Here is a 16,668-nt window from a genome sequence, read left to right as displayed (position 1 = left end):
GTGTTGGCTGGCGCCTGTAGTCCAGCTACACGGGAGGCTGAGGCAGGAGAATGGCGTGAACCTAGGAGACAGAGCTTGCAGTGAGCCGAGATCGCGCCACTGCACTCCAGCCTGGGCGACAGAGCGAGACTACGTCTCAAAAAAGAAAAAAAATAGTAACACTTTCCATCACACTAGAAGGTGATCAACATATAAAATTATGTTTTCCTGCAGGAACAATGTCATCTCTGAGGAGCTGTATTCTGATCGGCATCCTGGCCTTAAAGAACAGGAACTACCCGTGAAGACCCATCAAGAATAGGTATAGTAGTAAAGACCAACTTACAATATATATAAACTTCTGTAATTATTTAAAGGAAAAAAATGACATTCCACATAATTATAAATAACTATGCACATTAATTACAGAAGTAGCTCACACAGATAAAGTACACATAGAATAAACTATAAATAGAAACTATAGAGTAATTTGAGGAATTTTAAATAACCCAAATTTCTTAAGAGACTAACCAAGCAAAAAATGAGATAACATGCCTTCTTCTCTCATACTTTCCCTGTATTAGAAGTTTCAAAACTAACAAAAAATAATAATAATTTCTGAGCTATTTCAAAGGTTTCTAATGCAGAATATGTTTTACGATTAGGATGACAAAAATGATAACAATAATATTTCCCATTGAGAAAATCATTTTTAGGCTGGGCACTGTGGCTCACACCTGTAATCCCAGCACTTTGGGAGGCCAGTGCAGGAGGATCACTTGAGGCCAGGAGTTGGAAATGAGCCTGGCCAACACAGTGAAACCTCATCTCTACTAAAAATACCAAAAAGATTTCCGGGCATTGTGGCACACACCTGTAATCCCAGCTACTTGGGAGACTGAGGCATGAGAATCACTTGGACCCAGGAGACGGAAGTTGCAGTGAGCCGAGATCACACTGCTGCACTCCAGCCTGAGTGACAGAGAGAGACCTGTCTCAAAAATAATAATAATAATTAATTTAAAAATAAGTAAAAATAGAAGAAAAAAATCATTCTTCAAAATAAGAGGCCAGGAAAACATTCCCCACATTTTTCATCGGGCCTATATTCTAAATTTAGTCCATTCTATCACTGAAGCTCTGCAATACTGGACCAAATTCTGTGATAACACTACCATTTAAGTGTTAACTTGTTGACAACTGTCAGTGCTTTCTACACTTTATTGTAGAAAACACAACAGCAATTGATGACACTCAGTTAGGCTCTTTAAACAGAGCTTGATACCACTTCTCACCAAACCACCAAAAGGGAGAGGAACATATCCCCGGTAATATGGGGAAATCCAGAGCAGGAGAGAACTGGGTCAGGAGTGTGAACGTACGGTCTGAAGTGGGGGAATTCGTTAGATGGAATGGAAATCAGGGAAGGCAAGGATATCCAAACAGGTCTAAATTTTGCCACGTGTGAAGCCAGCTTTCCCTCCTAAAGTCTATCATCTTTTATGGAGAAAGGGCTTAAAAACTCTCAGGGAAGAGGGAAAGAGAATAGCCTTGTCTTTTTTGGAGCCATTTAGTAAAAATGTCCATCATAGTTGGACACATGCACACCTCTTCTCTCAACCCTGTGCTTTCTAGGTCTCTGTCCTTGAGGAACAGACACACATAGGCCTGACAGGAATGACAAGCTGGTTCCCTGCAGCTTTGCAAAAACTCAAAATCTAAATGGCTATCAATAGGGAGGCGTTAGATGAATTACTCTATATCTATACTATGGAATCCATACGAGAATTGAAAAAGCATGAACTGGCCTGGGAAAATTCCTAAGTCACATTGTTGTTGATTTTTGGGTTTTTTGTTCTTTGGTTTGGGTTTTTTTTTTTTTTTTTTTTCTGGCCAAAGCAAACTGCAAAAGACCATTTCTTTCCATTTATGTAAAAATAAGAGTACACAGACAAAATTACATATACATGTAATAAACTGAAAAAGGTCTGGAAAACACACAATAAATTGATAACAGTTGTTATTTCTGAGCAGAGTGGGTTTCACAGGCTCAAAAAGAACTTCTTTCTCCTTTCTTATTTAACTTTTTTAGTACAATAATATATTAATGTAGTGTTTAATTAAATTTAAAACTAAACATAATTGTGCCGAGGAAGGAAAGGAGAATGAGAGAGAAGTCAGAAGGGAAAAAGAAAAGAAAGTTCCAACAAATCATGGGAGGACATGAGCCAGTTCTTGGGGTTCAAGTCCCCCCACTCCCATTTACTTACACAATCAAAGAACCGGGAAAGACTTCCAATAAGCATTCCCCAGCACTTCAACATCAGAGTGATGTTTTCTTGGTCATTATCTGCTGTTTTCCTTTATTTCTTTTTTAATCATTCTAGTGATTTTCAAAATAGGAAAAGAGCAAAGAGTCAAAGAGAAAACATGGTCTCCCACTACAAAAGGTAAAGAGATTTTTCATGCCTACATGGTCTTAAGCTTGATTTTTCTCAAGAATATTGACCAGGACAGGTAATGACTATCAGCCTCTAAAAGCTGTGGGATGTGGTTCTCATTTCTCCATTAGGAAGGCCAACCCTCTCTCTTTTTTTCCGTTGTCTGGTAGCTGTGGTCCTCAAGCCTGTCTGCATAAGGGTCTCAGTGGAAACTTAAAAACACTACAGTCAGGGGCCCAGGCTGGGTGCTGCTGATACAGCAGGCCTGCAAGCCTAATGGTGAGACCACCTGGGTCTGTCTCCCATCTCTGTCACTTACTAGCTCTGTGACATTGGGAAAGTCACTAAGGCTCTCAGTGTCACCATTTTTCCATCTATAAAATGGAGCTGACCTTGTGAGGATTCAGTGCCTGCCTCTAAGTAAGTACCACCAGGAGTACTACCTGCTGCTGTTTTGATGAAGAGGATGATCATCTTGCTGACCTGGCAAGCCCCAGGAATCTGCATTCTAACTGCTGCTTCTGTGACCCATTACATTTTGAGAAACACTGTGTATACACATTCCCTCAGGTAAAAGGAAGAACAAACAGGAAACAACATTCAAGGGTAACTTGCAGCATCTAGTAAGCTTTCACTATTGGTCATCCACTAACAATACTAGATTTCACCTTCCCATATGCTTGCCAATAGAGCCACGCCCTGCACCTGTTCTGCCTGGCACCCACTGCACTATGTTAGGTACAAGCTGAATGCACCTCCTCAAGAGGCCTGACCACACAGCTTGGTGAGCAGCTTTAAAAACTGCAAAAGGTAGTACTTCTGAAAGCAGATACCGTTCAAAATACGGAGAATTCAGTCTATCAGCACTCCCGTTACAATGTGTTAAATCAAGGGTGCCCAACCCTGGGCCACGAACTCCTACAGGTCTGTAGCTTGTAAGGAACTGAGCCACACAGCAGGAGGTGAGAAGAGGGCAAATGAGCTAAGCTTCATCTGTATTTACAGCTGCTCCCCATCACTCACATTACCGCCTGAGCTCCACCTCCTGTCAGATCAGCTGCAGCATCAGATTCTCATGGAAGCACAACCTCTACTGCGAACTGCACATCCTAGTCATCTAAGTGTGCACTCTATGAGAATCTAAAGTCTGATGAGCTGTCACTGTCTCCCATCACCCCTAGATAGGACCATCTACTTACAGGAAAACAAGCTCAGGGCTCTCAGTGATTCCACATTATGGCGAGTTAGATAATTATATTACATATGACAATGTAATAATAATAGAAATAAAGTGTGAAATAAATGTAATGCGTTTGAATCATCCCCAAACCATCCCCCAACCCCGGTCCATGGAAAAATGGTCTTCCATGAAACAGGTGCCTGCGCCAAAAAGGTTGGGAACCACTGTGTGAAATGATCTGATAAACGAGTCTCCATTTCTTTGCTAAGGAGACTCCATTGCGTATTATGTTACATATATATAAATATATATAACACAAACATATATTTATTTATATTAAAATTATATTTTTATTTCTAACATACATAAATTATATTATATACAAAATATAATTATATAATATATAAATATATAATATAAATTATATTATGTATAAATTATATTATATAAATATATATATTAAATTATATATATAAATTCATGGACCCTGAGGCAATCATGCCTAGACATGATTTAGTTATAAAGTATTATCAGCAAACTTCTGCACTACTATGATTCCTCACTAAACCACTCTCATTGAGCAAGAACAGTCAAAAGCTTCAGCATGAGCATGCAGGCTCTTGTTAGAGGACTTATCAGAAATGCAGCTGCTACTGCTGTCTCAGAATTTCTGCTACCCACTGATTTGTTGTTGTTTTCCCCTATATGAATGCAGAATGCAAAAGAGTTACGGAGAGGTTTACTGGGATTCCTTGGGAGGCCAAACCCAGGTTGAGTTAACGCTCAGATCTGAGGGGCCTCGGGAATGCCCTCCCAAGGATCTCCCTCCAGTCCTTATTCCTTTACTACACAAGGCTGTTTGGTTTTAGCTTCTTGGCTTTATTCACATTCAAAGCTAAAACCCAAGGTACAACCTAACTGCCCAAACATATGGTCAGAAATGACCAAATGAACTTTGGTATGCTCTTACAGCAGAATCTTATGCATCTATTAAGGATAATATGTCCAAATAACAGAGATGTTATGCCCTGATGTTTAAGTAGGAAAAAATGTAAATAATGCAATGTGAGTAGTAAAATATCAACCCTGTAAACACTTTTACATGGGAAAATATGGAAATAAATATATCAAATGATAACAATTGTTATTTCTGGATGGTGAGATTATATTTTTTCCTGCTTTTCCACAGTTTAGACTGTTTTTTGAGGCTTCTCCTATGAGCATAAGTTACTATTCCAAAAAAAAAAAAAAAAACTCACCAAAATACTGGGAGTCTCCAGTATTTAAGAGTGAACAGGACTGTATCCCTTAAAACCCTTGAGACAAGCACTGTATTATGAGGTAGAAAGAGAGAAAACAAAGGGTGCATATTAACATCCACCCCAAGGCCCCTGAAAAGTCAGACTCACTGTATTAGTTCATTTTCACACTGCTACATAGAACAGCCCAAGACTGGGTAATTTATAAAGGAAAGAGGCTTAATTGACTCACAGCTCAGCATGGCTGGAGAGGCCTCAGGAAACTTACAATCATGGCAAAAGGTGAAGGGGAAGCAAGGTACCTTCTTCACAAGGTGGCAGGAAGGAGAAGTGCCAAGCAAAGGGGTAAAAGCCCCTTACAAAAAACATCAGGTCTTGTGAACAGCATGAGAACAGCATAGGGAAAAACCACCCCCATGATTCAATTACCTCCACCTGGTCTCTCCCTTGACATATGGGGATTACGGGGATTACAATTCAAGAAGAGATTTGGGTGGGGACACAAAGCCAAACCCTATCACCCATTCAGGAGTCCCTCTCATGAAGGTCCACATTAGGGCAGGGCAGGATTCTTGACCTCTCCCCAAATGCCTTGGGATTTCCATCAGAAAGAGAACTCAGGACACTGCACTCGTTGGCCTATCCTTGGGTCCAGTTTGGTTAGAAGAGGCTTATCATCTTAAGCCCAAAAAGAATGTTCAGGAAATGTGTTTGTCTTGGGTATCTCCTTCCTTTGAAATACTAAGATATGACAAGGAAAGGGTGGTGATAAAGGAACTAGCAGGTCAAGAAGGAAAGAAGGCTACACACTACAGCATGAGAAAGCTCCCTTCTGCACGACCAATCGTGGAGAAGCAAATGGAAAGCCTATCAAGCATGCGAAGGGCATCAGTTATACTTCCATTACCTGAGAGATGTTGACATGCAGTACGGTGAATACATCTTCCCATGTTAGTCCCTCCAACACAATTGTCCTCGTTCTTTGTTTTTTCGTTTTTGTTTTTTGAGATGGAGTCTTGCTTTGTCACCCAGACTAGAGTACAGTGGCACAATCTTGGCTCACTGCAACCTCTGCCTCCTGCATTCAAGTGATTCTCCTGCTTCAGCCTCCCCAGGAACTGGGATTACAGGCACCCACCACCACACCTGGCTTTTATATTTTTAGTGGGGATGGGGTTTCATCATGTTGGCCAGGCTGGTCTTGAACTCCTGACCTAAAGTAATCTGCCCGCCTCAGCCTCCCAAAGTGCTGGGATTACAGGTATGAGTCACCATGCCCAACCTGTTGTCCTCACTTAACAAATGAGGTGATGAGATCAAGAGAGGATCCATGTCTCCCCCTGCTCACATGGAAATGTGGTGGATGAGTTTCCCGAGGCTTAAGACAATAGACATTGATTGTCTCACGGTTCTGGAGACTGTAAGTCTAAGATCAAGGTGTCGGCAGGGCATGCTCCCTCCAAAGGCACTTGGGAAGAATCACTCCTTGCCGTTGCTAGATCCTGGCAGCCCTGGGTGATCCTAGGCTGGTGGCAGCATCACTCCAGCTTCTGCCACTCTTTGCGTGTCTCGGTCTATCTCTGTTTCTTCCTCTTCTTATAAAGACACCAGTCACACTGGATTTGGGGCCACCCAAATTCAGTATGACTTCATCTTAATTAACTATACCTGCAAAGGGCCTAGTTCCAAACAAGGTCACATCCTGAGCTTCCACATAGATGTGAAATTTGGGAAACACTCTGCCAGCCAGTACACTTGGATTCAGACTCGGCAGGGTGACTCCAGAGCCCACACCCTGAACACTGGGCTAATGTTGCCTCCTGCGTGGCCCCACACTGCGAAGCCCTGTTGACATATAGACGGTGTGAAATCCCCAGGGAGCTGACGATCTACATGAAACCGCAGAGAGGGAAAATCACACCACTGCGGTATCCATGTGGGCTTCTGGAAGCCATAGACATCTAAAGGGGATCGTGGCAGATAAGGGCTGGGCACCTTGAGCACAGGCAGCACCCGGACAGGTTGGGAAAAAAGACCCGCACTAAGGCCAAGAGAGAGGTGAGACCAGGAACAGCACATTCCTGACGGAGCATGAGGCTGGAGGGCAATGGAAAATGAGGCTGGATTAAGGAGACATTAGAGATGCTTCCAAGACAGGCGGAGAGACTTAGATCTAATTTGGAAGGAAAGGAAAATTTTAATGAGGACCAAAATGATAAAATACAGGCATAAAGACCTCTCCAGGAGAGGTGGGCAGGGTAAGTGTGGAGCCTGGAAAAACTGAGTGTTGAAACTTGTTGACAAAATATGCTCATGTGCGTGTGTACAAATATGCAGGGGCATGATGGTTGCCTCTTCGCTACAACATTTTAACAACCTGCCTTAGAAAATAAACCAAATATGCAGATGCTCACATACTTTCATCCCTCCTCCAGGAGAGTCCCCTTCCTCCCAGCCCCAGACACACACATACACACAAACACACACACACACGCACACACACCCTACTTCTCCCCCCCACCCACATGCACCCCAGCCAAGAGCTGAGTGAAAAGAAAGGTGAGAGAAAGAGAAATAAAAATGCCTGAAGCAGCAGCCAGGAGAGAAGACGGCCAAGACATCAATCACCTTTGCACTGTTCACAACAGGCTCCCCTCTGCTTGACGGCCAGGGCACAGTCTCGGGACAGCACGGGGCACTTCTCTCTCTTACATGTCACTTCCTTGTTCTAGGCAAAAAGAGACACGAGACATTTGAAATAAACATCAAACAGAATTCCCCAAATCCTAACACACCACGGAGGTTTTCCCAGCGCCCCTCTTACATTGCCTTCACTTGGCAAGAAAACACTGTGAGAGCAAATAGGATTTTGCTGTCTCTGAAACAGAAACACCCATCCAGGAACACAGGACTTTGGAGATCAGAGTCAGATGAGAGCAGATGAAAAGTTCCTTCTTTAAAAAGCCAGCTTCACCTAGATAACCGATTGCCAAGGGAGAAGTTCTCTCCCGCTCCTTCAGATTCTAAGGTTTCTTTTTAGTACACACTGCAGAAACGATAGTATTTGTGTAAACCATATTTTGCCTGTTGGGCTACCTGGGCCAGGACTGCATCGTGAGAACAAAAATATTTTCACATGGCCATCCAACAATCCTTAATAGTAGAGTGCATTAAAATGCAGCAATCTAAAGTTCCAACTCAAATAATGACAAAGTTGAGTATTGGATCGGCTTGGTAAAAGAAAAAATAATATTCTCCATGCCAAGCAGAGACACGGACGTCAGTGCTTTATAGCTGTGGGACAGCTGCATTATATTAGCACTTATGCTAATGAACGTGTGGTGAACATTTGCATCTTTGGTTTTTTCCTGAAAGGTTAGCTGTTAAAATGTCTTAAAGAAGATACAAACATGATGGATATGCCTGTTTATATATGGATTGTATGCACCTGAACCAAAAATACTGTCTCAAAAAATTCAACAAAATGTGAGATTTACCAAGTGGCGACCACATGCTAGGTGCTGTGGCTTTCATTCTCACTAAAATTCTGTGAGGTCAGTATCATTATCCCCATTTTGCAAACAAGAAAACTGCTGCTCAGAGAAGGTAGCTGACTTTTCCAAGATGACCCAGCTTTCCAGTGGGAGGGATGGAACTCAAGATGAAGACATAAATGTGTGCACACCTATGCCCTTCCCTGGATGACAGCAAGCACTACCAGTGCCTCATCTGGGGCAAGTTAGAGAGGAGCAACTGGCCGGCTCTGCTCACCTTGAAATGAACCTAGAACTCTCTTGGAATACGTATTAATAAAGAAGAAATCCAAACTCAGCCCTGACAACAAATTTGAGAAGATTCTCAAGTGTACCCAGTCCGCCTCCATGTCACGAGACTAAGAAGATCTCACTATTTCTTGCTCAGAACCAAGGAGACACATGCGAGCCCGCAGGAGTGTGTGTGTGCATGTGCATATGCATATGTGCCTGCGAGCTTGTGTGTGTGTGCTTGTGTGTGTGTACGTGTGTGTGTGTGTGTGTTGGAGTCTGGGAACCCAAGCAAAGCTCATGCACCACAGTCCAACCCCAAGGCAGTTCCAAAATAAAACGTGTCACCTTCTATGCTGCCCTGAAATTCCCTGGGAGTTCCAGAGCGTAAGATGCTCCCAGGGTCTAATTCTAAAATAAATCCAGGTTGCCATCCCCTCTCCTTTCAAAGATGAGAACGTCTGTGAGTGCCAGAACCCCACTCCCTCCGACTCACAGTCACAACTGCCTGAGAGTGAGTTCTACAGGGGAGGGTTGGGCCTTGCCTTGCCCGCAGCTGTTTCCACATCAGTCCTGTTATTTCCCTGCCCTCGTGGCTTTTGCAAGGGCAACTGAGGCATAGAAATAATGAGCCACAACTGGCGTTGCTCAAACTCGTCCGCTGAATGGCACACATAGAAAATGATGCTCATTTCAGCTAAGGAACGCTGGGATGAATGTGGTGAATATTCCTGAAACTGTCCCAGGACTTGTCCAACACCTAGAGAAAGGACATCAATCCACAGCCACCTGCACCCCACACCTGCAGGGGCTGCTGCTGCTGTTTTGTTTTTTCATTTACTGGTTGTCCTTATGATGGGAGGATGACCTGAGTCATCCAGTCTCTCTCTCTCTCTCTCTTTCTCTCTCTCTCTCTCTCTTTCCTTTTTTGGGATCTGTTACATGGTACATGCCCTCAAGGGACTGACCTCATTTACTCCTAAAATCCTGTGAGACAGTGACCCTCATCCTTAGCTGCACATTAGAACCTCATGTGGGATTCTTAACAAAGACTGCCACGGTTTCCCACTCCCCGCAGCTCAGATCTGGTTAATCCCAGGCATGGGTGTTTGCTCAAGCTCCCAGGTAATTCCAATGTTCAGCTAGGGCTGAGAACCACTGCTGTCAGGGTAGAGTATTTCTGTGGCTGCCGGGGCTGAGCTGGGATAAGGAGCTGTCCACAGTCCCTTTGTGAACAGCAGACCTACAATCTGAAGCCAAGCGTGCTGGCCCCACGCTCCCCAGAACTCCTTCCCTCACCCCCTCTTCTCCATGACAATGGTGGCATCAAGGCTAACTATAAGGCACGGCCCTTAGATTGATGTTTATAATTTTTTCTTAAACTACAAAGGTCATACAACGTTATGGTCACCCTTCAAATTAAAGAGACATTTTTTTAAAAAATTAATAACCTCCCCCAACTCCCACCAAAGTCATCAAGGATAGCCACCAGGTATGTATGCTGCTTGACATTGTCGACAGAGACTTCGTTTTGAAAAGCGTAGTTCTTGCAAGCTATATTTTATCCCGACTCTCCTACCCCAGGAAAATTGTGAAAGAAACTTCATTAACAGAGCTTCTGTTACCAGGACTTTATGGCTTTATGCATTCGGCAAACCTGGCTGCAGCCTTAGCCAAGGGCCACTCCCAAGCACATCTCCTTTCTGAAGGGAAGGATCTTCAGATCCTTCCCTTCAGATACAGAGAGCTCAAAGCTCTCAGGGCAGTCAAAGTAAAGACACAATCTGGGATCTGATAAATAGGAAGGCACACACTCACTTAAATATAGGAACTCTTTGCTGACTTAGAAACCTGGGAGTCAGTCAAAATCCATAACAGGATCCCAAGATTCATAATAAATAGCTTGTAATTACAGTCCAGCACAAAAGTTATTCCAACCAGATGGTTTGTAGATTCACATCTGGCTTTTTTTTTTTTTTTTTTTTTTTTTTTTGGTACACACACATAGAACAAGCCTAAACCTTAGATGTAGATTTAGTGGGATTTTCCCCCTCTTATTCCACTGGGAGTTTTTAAATATTCTATCAACAGTCACATTGGTACGGAACTGCCATATCTGATCATTGCCCTGGTGTCTGATTGGTGTGAATGTGGAATATGTCTTTGGAATCCCAGGCCTTCCAAGAAAAAAATTTAAAAGCTCAGGGAATTGCTGGTGAGAGCCTGATTTCTCCATTTCCTTAATTGAGTCCAGCAGCTACAGAGTAAATTCAAACACAGGTTAATTAAGACCACTCCATTCACTTTCCCAATTTTGCCAAGAGACAAAAACACTTGTCCTCAAGCCAGTGACTCTGGTGAGAAGTGACACACGCAATGCCATGCCTTCAGGACTGCCTCACCCCTGGGCTGCCTCATCCCCACATGCACTACGTGTCACCACTGTGACTCGAGGTCAAGGCTCATTCTGTTTACATCTTCATTCAAGAAACATTTTCTAATATGGGCTCACACTTACTAAACTCGTTCTCTGTGTGTTCAGGCTCTGTGCTAAGAATCTTATGTGCATTTTTCTCACCAAAAATTCCTCATGATCGCCATCTGACAGAGGAGGGATCAAGGTTAGGAAATTTGCCCAGGGTCACCCAAGAGACAGATCTGGAATACAAATAGAGGTCTGTCATTTAAGTGCCACACTTTGCTACTTCCCAGGCATTCAGGATGCAGAAGAGAACAAAATCACGTTCCTGCCCTCAGGCTGCAGGGGAGATCGGTGCCTTCCTGGTGGCTCCAGACGGGAATTCTCTAACTAGAGCAGAGCAACTCCAGGGGCCTGTGTCATGGCCAACCACGGGAAGGTCTGCGGACACCAGCTGTTTGCTGGTAACAAAGAACGTTGTTGCAATTTGGATATCAACAGGGATGAGACTATCATGCCTCTGAAAGCCAGACTGGCATCCTCAAACACTTCTCCCCAAATCCCAGCTTGGGTTTGAGTCTCTCCGAATCTAAACAAGAGAAATGGTGACAAAAATACACTCAAGGAAAAGGTCAGAATACTCTAAAAAAAAAAAAAAAAAAAACCCTAACCAATGAGTAAGAGCAATAAACCCCACCGCATCTTTCATTCTCAGTCTCCCGTGAGTCCCTCTTTCTAGGGTTGCCAGCCAGCGGTCTACCTGTTGTCAAAAGCGTCTGTCTGCATTACTGCCTCCTTTAAGGAAGATAGTTAACCGATTCTCTAACATTGATCAAATACATCAAAACCCAAAACGTAGCCTCTGGAGACACATTAAATGAAGTGCCAACATGAAAAACTAAAAGGGGGGCATAGAGAGTAAAACATTTTTTAAAAATCAACATGACTGGCAACAAAGCTCTATAAGGATGTGAGCCAAACCACAGCTCCCGCCGCAAGCCAAGTTCAAACAGGATTCCGGCAGTCAGCTTGCTGTGTCTGAGATCTGCCACGAGATGGCAGCACAGAGTGCCCGGTCTCAGGAATTGCAGCCCTGAGACCGCCAGCGCCGCCTTGGGAGTATTTCCCAGTGTCTGGTGGGGAGGGACATGAATTTTCCCATGAGCATAGGGCGGAGGTGTACAGAGAAGATAGCAGAGTACCGCTGTGAAACGTTCCTGTGTGCTTTCCTCGACCAGAAAAACATGCTTTTGAGATGCTTCTGTTCTATTCCAAGCCCCAATGTCTCGAACGTATTTTTTTTTTTCAAAGATTCTTCCAGAACCAATCCTATTATGGAATACGAAGAATATTCCTTGACCTTTCATTTGTAATAAAAAATAATATAATCAAAATCTGAAGAGGAAAACAACAGCAGCTAATATGATGAGGGTAGTGGAGGGAGAAATGTCTGCGGGCAGATCCTTTATTTTTAGGCTATGAAACACCATCACAAATCTCTCGAAATAAGAGTGAAAATGAAAATACCTCGTGCCTGCCTGCTGATCGTCCATTTGGTTAGCCATGCTATGAAGGTGGCAGATCAACACAAGACTCTTCCCCTAGATGATGGCATTATTTTCCCTCCATCCCTGTCTCTGATGACAGCAAAGCCTGCCTGGGAAGCAAACATCTGTCATTTGGCAAACTAGCAAATTCAAAGTGACAGATCCTTTTTCAGGAAACCAAGAAGGCTGTGAGGTTGTGGTATTTTTTTCTGCCCGAGTGAACAATACTCAATATGTCAATGAAGCACATGGGCCAGGTAGTGTGACTGCAGGGAATAAAGCGACAGAGTCCCGTTATTCCATCGCGGTAGTCTTTTTTGGGGAGGAGCTTACAGATTTTGCTACCTTCAAGAATTCTCCACCAAAATACAAATATCCCTGGGGATAGACCCACATTCATCCCGAATAGCCCATTTCTTGGGATAGATGCCCCACCCTGGTGACTCTGAGAGGAAAAGTTGCTTAGCAGTGGAGGCTCCAAAGCTGAAAAAGCCCTGGCAGAGGTATCACTATACTCAGTGCTGCAGGAAAGAGACAGAAATCATGCAGCAAGGTTCCTAGTCTCCAGAAACCTACAAGCTCTTGGGGAAAATAAGACAACAGACATCAGCAGATCACACAAACACTACGGTGTAACTTCTGGCACAGTGAGAAGCACGAAAGAGAACTTCACCTTGATTCAAAAGCCATCATCGTTGCTGAGCACAAATAGGACACTTTGATGCTTACTCAAATTTTTATTATCAAAGAACTTACACAATGGTCTTCCATGTGGAGAGTCTCAAGATGGCTCAAACAGGAATTTGTTGTTAGGAATATGGATGTCTTGTTTCAAGTGTCCCAAGGAGGAGGGAGCAGGGGAAGCTGATCCCACATCAGCGTGTATATTCTCATTGAAATTTCTAGTCTCTCTATGTATGAAGTCAAAGAGGTCAACTTCCCTTGAGGTATCCCCATTGTAACCCAATTCCAGATCCCAAAGAGTCAAAGGGAAATTTTTAGCACTTTTGAACACAGGTCACGATTTCTCCCAGGCAATATTGTACCACTTCTCATAAACAGAAGAATAATACTTCAGGTTTACATAGCACTTTCTTCTAAAGATCTCTGTAGACATTATTTCATTAATCCTCACAGGTTTATTAAGATTTGCAGATGGAGAAATGGCACACAATGAGGTTGTCTCAGATCCCTCAAAGAGGCAGCTGGCAGTGGACCCAGGAACAGAACCCAGTTCCCAACCTGGCTTATGGGACCAGCTGGGAAGGTTAGTTTGTAAGGCACACAGCACTAAAATGTACAGGAGTGTCATAGCCAAATTAGGTTAGCTCCAATAGGCTGTTGAGATTTTAGAAATAGACTAGCATGTAAGTTAAGCTAGTCTGCAGATTTTCTGGACAGGCCACGTGGGCCAAACAGGTGAGGTCTCCTGCCACGTTTCTGCCCTGGTACAAGGTAACCTATGAGAGGTGCCGTGGAAGGAAGGGATTACCCAGGACTTGGGCAAGCAGACCAGACTTTAAGCCTTCAAGGTTCTAGAATAAAGAGATGGAAACAAAAGCTGAAAAAAGAAGTGTGTTGGCAGCAACCAAAGACCCAAAGGGGCCAGATTTCATTGCTCTTCTTTGAGACAGGGTCTTGCTCCATCACCCAGGTTGGAATGCAGTGGCACAATCATGGCTCACTGCAGCCTCAACCTCCCAAAGTCAAACGATCTCCCATCTCAGCCTCCAGAAGTAGCTGGGACTACAGGAATGCACCACCACTCCTGGCTAATTTATTTTTATTTATTTTTTTTATTTGTAGAGACAAGTTTCCCAGTCTGGTCTCAAACTCCTGGGTTCAAGTGATCCTCCACCTCAGCCTCCCAAAGTGCTGGGATTATAGCTGTGAGCCACTGCACCCAGTGAGATTTCACTGCTTATCAGCAGTTCTGATCATTGGAAATGGTAAAATGAAGTGATGACCTCTCTAGAACATTCGGTCAGGGGAAATTCTGAGCAAGTGAGCATGAACTCACAGAGGAGAGAATGCAAGCTTGTACCTGCTCCAGCCTGTCCCCTTTGGACAAAATCTGTTCTCAGTCTCTTGGAAAATAATAATGGAGCATGGGTAGGGGGGCCCTGAGATAGCCCAGTGGTTGCCAATGGCAGTATTAAAATTGACTGATAATTTATTACTTTAATTAAGCTTTTGTTTGCTCATTCTTCATTACTGATAGTAAAATTGACTTTCTTATAACTCTTACATAGAAATATCTGGAAGAAAAAAAATAAAAGGCAGTTTGGTCAGCCACAAACCGTAAGTGTCCAAGTCCAAGGCTCTGGGTCATGTCTCTTAACTCAACAGAACTTGGGAAAAAAAACAGAAAGACAACATGAAGAAATCCATTTCTAAGATGAAGAACATGAAGCTGAAAGGGAAAAGGACCCAAACTCCCCAGATGAAATAAGTGGTTTCCCCCAAGACCTCCTTCCCAACTGAGTTTGGTCCAAGAGATGGGAGGTGTCAACTGTAGCCTTTGCACAATATACCTCATACCTTTAACATAAAGTGGCATTTCCAGACCTTTCTGCAACCCCAACCTCCACTGCTTTTGCAAATCCCTTCCATAGTCAGGGCCACAAACAAGCTGATCCATCTCTAACCAAACAATGAAGTAACATACTGTTTCCCAGGCAGGTTGCTGAACTATGAAGAAGAATAACACCTGACATTTATAGAAAATCTATTATATGCCCCACCATGCTGAACATGTTTTGTGTATTTTGTCATTTAACCCTTGCAAACAAGCCTGAAGAAGGTACTGACTTACCTCCCACCCCATCTTATAGGTAAGTAAACTGAGGCATGGAGAGGTTAAATGGCTCACCCAGGTTTACATACCTGGCCAGGGCAGAGATTCAAACCCAGGACTCTGATATCAAATCCTATGATTTCATCATTATGCTATACAGCTTCATTTAGAGGCTAAGTGAGCCACCTTCCCCTTGCAGCTAAGAATTTAAATGTTTGCCTTTGTTAAGCACCCCATTTTCAGACCTTTGTAAACCTTGGTGCTTTACGGTTGCATTTTGAACACACAAGTAAAAATAGTGCCTTTTAGGAAAGACAGATTAAGTCTCTGACTTAAAAACCCAAAACAAGTCCCAGTCTCTGAGTGCCTGGTCATTTGCAAGGCTGACCAAAACCTGGACCCGAACCTGCCAAGTCCTCTCATTTCTTCTTTGATTTGAACAGAAGGGTGTACTCTCCTGGGAGACTTGCAGCATCTCACGGCCATAATTTTGTAGACTTAATGTTAAACTGCCTTGCAAGAACATCATGCAATTCATTGCGCTCCATCTGGGAGTGTTATTCTTTTTCCCTCCCGTCTAGGCTCAACGAGTCTTTACCCCAGAGACCCAGGCCCTGGCAAACACCGCCTCCTCCAGCCCAGCTCACAGTGCAAACTCCGAACAAAGCTGCCCTTGAAGCCCGGCCATTTAAAAAGACTTTATGAAGCCCACTGGGGCCCCCCGATTATTTTGCAACAAGTCATATCCCATGAAGAAATTCACTTCTCTGCAACACAAAACAGAGGGAGATTAAAGAAAAAGGCAGGGGGGTGGAGGAAAGAAGTAAGACCCCCTGCGGTTCTGTCTGGCCAGAATCGTGTCTTTTAGTACCCATATCCCCTACAAAGACGATGTTCTGATGATATATGGCCCTAATACATCACTAAATGACAGTGTTCTCCTGATCCCATACCTTGAAAATAAGACACGTGCCAGCAGAGGCAATGGGGGATTAATAAGGAGGCCCTTCTGATATTTATGTTACCTAACATATCCATTTTTTAAATGGGTTTTAGTTTGTTGGAGGGATTGTTTTGGGTCCTATTCTGTTTAAGGGTTTAGGTCTGGCTTTTTTTTTTTTTTTTTTTTTTTGGCTTTTTCAAGAAACTCACAGAACAAAGAAACATAGTCCATTAGAGTGTCCCAGCTGCTCAAGTAGAAGTCTGATTTAAAACAGGGCAGTGTCAAACGGCTCCTCATTCTGTTTAATCATATTTTGAAATAGAACCAAAACATTAGGGA

General features: G+C 43.4%; 1 protein-coding gene across 1 annotated transcript in view; it reads right to left on the bottom strand.

Annotated features, from left to right (window-relative positions):
- The window catches only part of BMPER (BMP binding endothelial regulator), a 243,543-nt gene that overhangs the window by 203,442 nt on the left and 23,433 nt on the right, over window positions 1-16,668 (bottom strand). Inside the window, exon 3 of the mRNA XM_023191705.1 lies at window positions 7,488-7,587. Within this exon, the coding sequence (XP_023047473.1) occupies window positions 7,488-7,587 (100 nt within the window). The remainder of the gene's footprint in view (window positions 1-7,487; window positions 7,588-16,668) is intronic.

Source organism: Piliocolobus tephrosceles, chromosome 8, assembly GCF_002776525.5.
Source record: "Piliocolobus tephrosceles isolate RC106 chromosome 8, ASM277652v3, whole genome shotgun sequence".
In the NCBI taxonomy this organism is placed as follows: domain Eukaryota; kingdom Metazoa; phylum Chordata; class Mammalia; order Primates; family Cercopithecidae; genus Piliocolobus; species Piliocolobus tephrosceles.
The sequence above is the reverse complement of the archived record's forward strand: the minus strand, read 5'-3'. Positions and strand labels throughout refer to the sequence as shown.